At 40.6% G+C, this 9,769-nt stretch overlaps 1 protein-coding gene across 1 annotated transcript; it reads right to left on the reverse strand.

Annotated features, from left to right (window-relative positions):
• Positions 1 to 785: 785 nt before the first annotated feature.
• LOC131293615 (mitotic apparatus protein p62-like) lies at positions 786 to 5,461 on the reverse strand. The gene is made up of 5 exons (XM_058321693.1): positions 5,448 to 5,461; positions 3,124 to 3,553; positions 2,887 to 3,053; positions 881 to 1,344; positions 786 to 814 (listed from the first exon to the last, which is right to left on the reverse strand). Exons 1-5 carry the CDS (start codon positions 5,459 to 5,461, stop codon positions 786 to 788), a joined length of 1,104 nt encoding a protein of 367 aa, XP_058177676.1.
• Between the last annotated feature and the right edge of the window lie 4,308 nt (positions 5,462 to 9,769).

Here is a 9,769-nt window from a genome sequence, read left to right on the forward strand (position 1 = left end):
CATATTCAAAATGGCAGGTAAAATGAACATATTTAAGGGGAGTTGAGTAAAATTTTTGGCCGCCTTTTTTCACTTGACTGACCTTTGACAACTCGATTAGAACGAATATTTTTCCGTTCTCTACGCGATATACAACACCCAGCTAATGTTGACAACATGGATGAATAGGTCTCTCTAATAGTAGGTGCATAACTCCTTGATAGAAATTTATTGATTGGGTCATTGAGCCACTCATTCACCGGGAACTTCACAGTTCCTTTGCTCGTTGGGGAACCAAGACAACAAAATTAAAACGTGTCTAACGTACATGAACTAAAGTCAATGAACATTTTGAAAAAATATTCTAAAAGAAATCGGAAAGGATCGAACAAGTCAAACAAACTAGAGGGAAAGCAATAAAAGTTACAAACTAAACCAAACTCCCAATTATTTCGCACTTTCTTTAGTACAATGATATTGTTTATGGGTAACCAAAACACCTTTTGTTCGGCGATTTAAATGTTTATTTAACTTGCATGTTTTTAAACTCATCTACGCATTTACATTTCCATTTAAATTGTTTACATTTACATGGTTAAATTACAAAGTTATTACATTTTACAAAATAATCGAACAATACAATAATCAATCGAACTACATCTAGCTACAAGAAAATAAAATAATTAATCCTGCCAAAAACTGATCCATCCTTCGTTGAATTTTTTTCCTTTGGGGCGTCGATTTCGGTATTCTTTTTTTCCTCCAGGTCATCTTCATCTTCGGAAAACATTTCCCCCTCTTCTTCTTCAATGTCTCCTAGCGAAGGTTTCCAGCCCTGGAAATGAGAGAAAACATGTTAATGTATAGTTTTACTACACATAAGATTTTATTTTTCTCTTACTCACCAATACTTCTTCTTTTCTTGTCAGCCTCAGGTAGCAGACGCCGTAATCCTCGTCTGCTACTTCTTCGTTTCCTTCATCCTCGTTTGCTTCATCCTCGTTGACTACTTCCTCGTCTACTACTTCCTCGTATGCTTCATCGTCGTCTGCTGCATCCTTCCCTGCTACTTCCTCGTCTGCTTTATCTTCGTCTAATTCATCCTCGTCTGCTACTTCCTTGTATGCTTCATCATGATCTGCTGCATCCTTGCCTGCTATTTCCTCGTCTGCTTCAACCTCGTTTGCTACTTCCTCGTCTGCTTCATCCTCGTCTGCTTCAACCTCGTCTGCTACTTTTCCATCTGCTGCATCCTCGTCTGCCACATCCTCCTCAATCCGGGTGTTGTTAAGTGGATCCAAGTCTTTATTTTCTTCTATGAAGCTGCAAATCACTAATTCATCCTCATTCGGCTCGAGCTTGACCCTGAAACAACAAAAGAAATCCATAATACCCATATCGCAAATTTTGAGCATCCGTACTCAATCGTTACAAATGCTCAAATAACAACATATGTATGCTGCGATTGATTTATAGCCTGTTTCGAGGGCAGCAAATTGCATTTAATAGTCTACTAGATGCATTCGGTTTGATTTAAAATTTTGGCAATTTCTATTTAGATCTCAGTTGACTGAGCCTTTACATTTTCGCAATTTCTATATAGATCTCAGTGCACACTGAGCTCTCAGTTAGCACCAGCGTTCAACATGGTAAAACATCGAATGTGTATATTTACTCCGTGTAAGATTTTATATTTTATCTTACTTACCAAAAGTTATTACAGTTTTCTTGCCCTGTGGCTATTGAATTTGTTGCTTTTGACTCAGTTTGTTAGTGAACTGTTGGCGGTACGTAAATATTAATCAAGAACAGAATTAACGAAGACTTCGTTGAGAAAATACTAAAAGCTGTCAACAACAATACAAAATGAGTCGAGCCCAGAAGCAGCAGTGAAAACATTGGAATGACTTTGTGCTGAGTGACCGAAACACGATGGAGGACACTTCAAGAATTTGGCATAATTGGTGAAAAAAAAAAAATTGAGCCCGAAAAATTCCGATGAATTTAATGCAATACCTTACTCCAGTTTTAGTTTTGAATTTTTGCCCAAATACCGCCAAGTACTTTTCGAATTGTCCTTTTCTTGCGATACATCCGACTGCACTCCTTTGAAATTGACGTGGGTGACGGTGCAAGTAGGAACCCAACGAACCTTTGATAATTTATTCAGCTAGGTCCGGCTTTGTGTTTACGGACCTCTTGCATCCGTGCAGTGATGTGTCTGTTGTTAATAAGTTTTACTGTTTCAAATTACTTTGAAAGATTTTATTTTCATTAGTTCTCCGTAGCGGAGTGGAGTGTAATCAACATCGGCAGGACCACCGATATCCTTGATGTTTCAAATAGTTCAACCCGATCGGCAAACTCCTTGCTGGTGCTTCCAAGGTATATACAACACCTAGCTAATGTTGACAACATGGATGAATAGGTCTCTCTAATAGTAGGTGCATAACTACTTGATAGAAATTTATTGATTGGGTCATTGATCCACTCATTCACCGGGATCTTCACAGTTCCTTTGCTCGTTGGGGAGCAAAGAAAACAAAATTAAAACGTGTCTAACGAACATGAACTAAAGTCAATGAACATTTTGAAAATATATTCTAAAAGAAATCGGAAAGGATCGAACACGTCAAACCATCTAGAGGGAAAGCAATAAAAGTTACAAACTAAACCAAACTCCCAATTATTTCGCACTTTCTTTAGTACAATGATATTGTTTATGGGTAACCAAAACACCTTTTGTTCAGCGATTTAAATGTTTATTTATCTTGCATGTTTTTAAACTCATCAACGCATTTACATTTCCATTTACATTGTTTACATTTACATGGTTAAATTACAAAGTTAATACATTTTACAAAATAATCAAACAATACAATAATCAATCTAACTACATCTAGCTACAAGAAAATAAAATAATTAATCCTGCCGAAAACTGATCCATCCTTCTTTGAATTTTTTTCCTTTGGGGCATCGATTTCGGTATTCTTTTTTTCCTCCAGGTCATCTTCATCTTCGGAAAACATTTCCCCCTCTTCTTCTTCAATGTCTCCTAGCGAAGGTTTCCAGCCCTGGAAATGAGAAAAAACATGTTAATGTATAGTTTTACTACACATAAGATTTTATTTTTCTCTTACTCACCAATACTTCTTCTTTTTTTGTCAGCCTCAGGTAGCAGACGCCGTAATCCTCGTCTGCTACTTCTTCGTTTCCTTCATCCTCGTTTGCTTCATCCTCGTCGGCTACTTCCTCGTCTACTACTTCCTCGTATGCTTCATCCTTGTCTGCTGCATCCTTCCCTGCTACTTCCTCGTTCGCCACTTCCTCGTCTGCCTTTTCTTCGTCTACTTCATCCTCGTGTGCTACTTCCTCGTCTGCTTCAACCTCGTTTGCTACTTCCTCGTCTGCTTCATCTTCGTCTGCTTCAACCTCGTCTGCTACTTTTTCATCTACTGCATCCTCGTCTGCCACATCCTCCTTAATCCGGGGGTTGTTAAGTGGATCCAAGTCTTTATTTTCTTCTATGAAGCTGCAAATCACTAATTCATCCTCATTCGGCTCGAGCTTGACCCTGAAACAACAAAAGAAATCCATAATACCCATATCGCAAATTTTGAGCATCCGTACTCAATCGTTACAAATGCTCAAATAACAACATATGTATGCTGCGATTGATTTATAGCCTGTTTCGAGGGCAGCAAATTGCATTTAATAGTCTACTAGATGCATTCGGTTTGATTTAAAATTTTGGCAATTTCTATTTAGATCTCAGTTGACTGAGCCTTTACATTTTCGCAATTTCTATATCGATCTCAGTGCACACTTAGCTCTCAGTTAGCACCAGCGTTCAACATGGTAAAACATCGAATGTGTATATTTACTCCGTGTAAGATTTTATGTTTTATCTTACTTACCAAAAGGTATTATATTTTTCTTGCCCTGTGGCTATTGAATTTGTTGCTTTTGACTCAGTTTGTTAGTGAACTGTTAGCGGTATGTAAATATCAATCAAGAACAGATTTAACCAAGTCTTTGTTGAAAAAATACTAAAAGCTGTCAACAACAATACAAAATGAGTCGAGCCCAGAAGCAGCAGTGAAAACATTGGAATGACTTTGTGCTGAGTGACCGAAACACGATGGAGGACACTTCAAGAATTTGACATAATTGGTGAGAAAAAAACATTGGGCCCGGAAAATTCTGATGAATTTAATGCAATACCTTACTCCAGTTTTAGTTTTGAATGTTTGCCCAAATACCGCATATAAATTAATTAATATTAATATTCAATATCCAGAAGCAGTCTACGAACTGTTTCTTCGTCATCTCTTGAATAAAGCTGCGTAGTTCCGATGAAAGCCGATCGTAAAAATGTTAAGTTTGTTGCCTTTGGCGGCAATTTAAGGTTTCAAATCATTATTTACGGAGAACTGAAAACGTAACCATTCTACACCGTTGCACTACACCCAAGTAGACATGCTGTCACAATTATAACTGCAGCATGTGATTATTTTTTCCACCATCGTGACATCATTAAGAAAAGATAAAGCATAAGTTAGTATGGTTGTTAGGATGGTTGTTAGTAGTGCAATTATGCAACCTGAAGGTTTCCCCATAAAACGAGAAACGTTTGCAACCATTGCATTAGCATTGTATGCCATGTTATCCAATTACAAACGGCTCGGAACGGATGAAGGAAAATGTGAACGTATTTCTTAAGGGGACGGGAAACGAAGCGTAATCGCTAGCGTAATCGTGTTATTCTGCTGGTCCATCTGTCAAAAAGAATTTTGGCTCACCTACCCTATAATCGCATGCGTAATCTTGTCAGTACGTAAACAAACGAATCAATAGTTCATTCATCGTAATTATTTATCAAATTTATATGATTATTTAGCGCAGTTTTTGTATTTTTAACAATAAACAACAAAATAATAGCAGTAGCTTCAAGAAATGTTGCCATTTTTACAAAATTGCAAAACATAAACAAAGCAAAGATGACGCTTGGCCTGAATATCGACGATACACGAGAGACCAGCGATTACGCTTCGTTTACCGTGCCCTTTAGAAATTTCTGTCCGTATCTCGTTAGGAATGCATCTGTATCTTTTTAGCGGTGCCATTCGCTTTTTTGCTTGAACTCAAGGACCAAAGAGCGTACAGCATTACTTTTAAGATGTTTTTTTCCTAGCATATTTTTAGCCTGTTTGCTGCAGAAAGCAGTTATAATCCTGTATCAACTGTTTAGTCAGTATGGTATGGTCGTAACAACAAATGGAGTTATTAAATTTACCTTTGGAAACTTCTTTCCTCTTCGAGAGTGAAAGAAACCATACAAAAATGTCCTCCTCCTCGGTCCTAAATCTTCTGGATTACTCCATATTTTCAACAAAACAATTCCCCATGGTCGCCGAGATGACCTAGGTTCCTGCTTTTAGTAACAGATCTCTGCATTTGACACGTACCAATTCAGTACCATCGTCCAAATTGTACGAAACAGCCCAAAGTGGGTTCTGTATTCCTTGGTCGCGATGTCCGGTTGTGAAAGAGTGCCATCTGTAACGAACCGACTGTCCGGTCAAGCACGAAGGTTTCCTCGACCGAGTGCGTCATCGTTCTTGACGCGAGAATCTTCACCGGGATTCGGAGGTCCGTCGGTTTCGGTGTCAACGTGTTCGGTCCGGGCCGTGACTTGCCGACGCTGGAGAAAACTACATTTGATACCTCAACCTGAAGTTAAGGTAAATCGGGAACCCCGCACACAACACATATGCATGTAAATCGAATATCAACTTGAAATAATCGTACTTCTATGCAATATGATTGAATCGTAAATGATGCTAAAATAATGCCTATACGTACAAAAGTGGAGGCGCTAACCGTACATTGTTCAAAATGTATATGTTTAGTCGTATATTTTCTAAGTCGGCATCATATACGACTTACGATATACATCAGCCGTACATTGTTCGTATATCTATACGTATGCATAAAGAAAATCGTATTACATTCTTAATCGGCATCATATGCAATTCCGATTCGAAATATACTAATATGAGATTCAATTTATTCAACTTAATACGACTTCGTGTTGTGTGGGCCCGTCCGCAGCGTGACGTGCCGCTAACGGAGAGGAATTCCAGCGAGTTTTCTTTAACTCTTCTCGGACGAGGAGTTTGGGAGCGCTCCGGTCCGCGCCGTGACTATGCCGACAACGGAGGGGACCACGCAGAAAGCTAGAGTTCCGCAGTGTGACGTGCCGCTGACGGAGAAGAGTCAAGCGTAGGGTGAAGTAGGGTGTTCGGAAATTTTCGAATTGGTTTTCGGATATTGGAGTCGGACTTTCCTCACAAGTGTTCTGGTGAAAATATCTGCTTTATTCACTTATGTACTAAAAAACTCCTTATCTTCTAATGAACGTAAGCGAGATAGAGGATCTCGATTTTACACGCAAGATTTTCATGCGCAATGTTCGGTCCTTGCTACACGATCGTCCCTTTTACTCTTTCCTCGTGGAAAACGCGACCGTACATGGGCATCTGGATCTTATCTTTGCCTGAGTTTTCCTTGCATTTTTCGATACCCAAATTTTACGACCCTAGCATAATCTCGCTTTCGTTCGTCCGCATCGTTGTGTGGGTCCTATCTTGCGTTTTGTTTCCTACGCATTTACATTTGCGAAACGCCTGCGCACATGCGTTGGAGCGCCTGCGATCCCACGCATCGCCTAAACCTCTTGGTACCGACGCGTCGTGTCCCTTCCTTTTTATGTTTATTTAGGATCACGATCGTGACTGTACCGAGAAGTTACATGTAAATTCTAAGAACGTCGCGTTGGTACCGCGATAGCGGTTATCGCCGCCTATACCTATTCTCGTGTCCTTCGCAAAGGAGGCGTAATGTTTACAATCGCGTTCCTTCTCGATATGCGCGTCTGGATGTTCTGAATTTTTTTAATTTGTTTCGATCATGTTTCCGTTGTGACTTTTTCTGTATCTTCCTAATCTCGTTGGTCTTTAAAGGAGGTATTCGACCTACGTCTTTCCCTATTTTCTCTCCTCCATAATTCGGTTAAAGTGAAAACCCTATCACGAACGAAACTATATCGTCTGTTCGTAACACCGCCTTACGAGGGGCGCGTACATTAAGATTTAAGCAATTGTATAGGACGATGTTTCCCTATAAAAGTGTTATTCCTTGCTAAGCAACTTCACTCGCGACATTGTAATTATCTTTCTGTCATTATGATATTTTGGTTGGGCAATGTTAGTATTATGCCTTACTCAATTTGGGATTGATCCTCGCTTCGATTCGTACGTCCTCTGCTTCCATGCAGCGTAGTCGGATGCCTTCGTTCTGCTACAGACGTCGCTACGTTGCAAACCTTTGAGCTATTGGTCAGGTGCGTCAGGTTATTTAAACTTGGTGCTCGATGAATTAATTCTATAAAGCTGGTCAATCGTGATTCTCTGCTACTTGCCATTTGTTGTCGAGATGTAGCAGTCGATGCGTACTTTGGTTGCAGCCGAATATAGCAATTCCATGTTGCGCTGACAAGTCTAATCGTCTACTTTACTGTTTGTGTTTCGAAGATGTGGACGGAGACGTGATGTTTGTCTCCTACGCATGGTGATACAGATGCTTGATGCGTTTCTTAGTCGGACGCTGGTGACTATGTTTAACGACGATTGATTGTTCTACGATCGAAGATGACTGTACGTTATTGCCTCAATCGTTCTTGGACGCCGATTGTCTTGTTGCCTTGCTGCCGTCGATGTAAATCTGTCACTGAGCTAGTTGAAGCCACTAGTTTGCTGATGCATGATTCCAAGGGATGCTCCCGCCGAGACCGGATATATTGTACGGTTCACCGGAAGATTACGGAGAGGGTAGCGAATCTAAGTCGCCAAGCATGCTCGATATCGGTTCGTAGGTTAGTTGCATCCATAATGCGGATGTGCTTCTGCTCATATTTGTCGGGATCAGCGACATAGACATTATTAGCGGATGGTTCATCTCCTGTTGATCGTAGCAACGCCAATATCGTCATGGCATTGCCCTTGCATAATTTGACGCACTGTCTGCTGCATACGGTTCTCGAATATGTCTCGATGGCAACTTCTTTTCGATCTATTATTTCTGGTAATTGTGAACGTTGATGTGTTTTGAACGCATCTACGGTTGTAGGTTCCTCGAAACCTCCTGCTGAAGTATCGTGTGGCCACCACGTCCTTAACTGCGTTGGATCATTTCTCCGATGATAGCGTGCTGCGTCATTTAGTGAGCAACTTTCTGGTATCAAATTCCTGCTGAGATGATGTTTCTCAGCATACAGCTTCTCGCTCCTTCTGAATCACTTGTTGTTCAAGACCTGACGCAAAGGTTGACCGTTGAGCGTTGCTGCAAGTCGCCAGTTGACATCAGCGTCACCGTTATCCAGGATGTCCGATGGTAGTACATGCTGTTGATGCGGCCCTCGTCGTCCAATGAGTAACTCGATATGATGAACTCCTTATTCGCACAATCGTGAGCAATCAATCCCTTTAAACTACTTTCAAGAATTGTTTGTAATGCCCTTTATATTTTGACATATTACTATCGTATGATCTTCCTATCGTATGATCTTCTGACATTTCTTCGATGTTTTTTCTTTACCTTTAATCATTTCGAAGATTAATTGTACATGGATTAATTTTTCTTTGTGAGCATGTTTTTTTACTACATTTTTTACTGTAAGTGAACTACCTGTTTTGATTAGTTATACTGTTTTAGTTTTGTTTGAAATTCCTTTCTAAACTGCTTGGCAAGAATGTTTAGCACGGGCAGGTATTTTACCGGTTAAGCCGGAGCTGGTTTCTCAATCCTGACTGATTGAGCTTGTTTATACTTGCATGTTATTCGACCTTCCCCTTCCTTTATGCCGGTTGCCTTGACCACTCTTACCTTTACCTTTACCGGCTCGGAATTGTACTTCATGGTCGATTGTAGCTACTTGTAGTTGCACTAGAGGTGTGTTCCTGGAATTAAATCTCTTGAAAGCAGATTCTATTAGTTTATTTACTTTGAACCATGTATAATTTTCATAAATCTTATTTCATGTCCTCGTGCCGAAACCCGAGTCACCAATTTTATTTTGTATGCGGAACGCTACTCGCATCAACGAGTAGCTGGTAATGCTGATATCATTGCTAGCACAATCTTCTTCTTCTTCTTCTTGGCGTGAACGACCTTGTTGGTGATGCCTGCCCGTTAAGGGCTTGCGAGACTAGTTTCCCAGTTGTACGTGGACAGCCAGTCCTCTCATACAGGGGAGGGTCCGGTCTCGGGTGGGATTCGAACCCACGCCGTCGAGATGGTGAGCCCCGGCGCTCATGGGCCGATTTTCTAACCAGCGCTACCGCCCCGCTGTCAATTTTTTATATTAAATAAACATGAAAAGGAAAAGGACACGACGCGTCGGTACCAAGAGTCTAAGGCGATGCGTGGGATGAATAAACATTACGCAACGGCCGACGCATGTGCGCATGCGTTGCGTAATCGTAGCGCAAGGAACGCACCCCGTTAGGACTCACGCAACGACGCGAACGCAACGAAAGCGAGGATAGGATAAGACCGTAAAATTCAGGACTCGCGAGATAACAAACTAAGCACAAAATTCTCGCGTGTTAGAACGGGATCCTCCATCTCGCTTACGTTCATTAGAGGATAAGAAGCGTTTTAGTATATAAGCGCTTGAAACTTTTAATAAATGAGTCATTTTTCAACCGACACTTGTGGACGAAAGAAT

The sequence above is a fragment of the Anopheles ziemanni genome, chromosome 2, assembly GCF_943734765.1.
Source record: "Anopheles ziemanni chromosome 2, idAnoZiCoDA_A2_x.2, whole genome shotgun sequence".
Classification (NCBI taxonomy): domain Eukaryota; kingdom Metazoa; phylum Arthropoda; class Insecta; order Diptera; family Culicidae; genus Anopheles; species Anopheles ziemanni.

Bases quoted from the DNA above. Each gene is read 5' to 3' on its own strand.
- LOC131293615 (XM_058321693.1), bottom strand. The intron at 3,054-3,123 runs GTGAGTAAGAGA...TCTCATTTCCAG, and splicing joins CAAAAAAAGAAGAAGTATTG to GGCTGGAAACCTTCGCTAGG. The intron at 1,345-2,886 runs GTAGCTAGATGT...TTGTTGTTTCAG, and splicing joins ATTAATTATTTTATTTTCTT to GGTCAAGCTCGAGCCGAATG.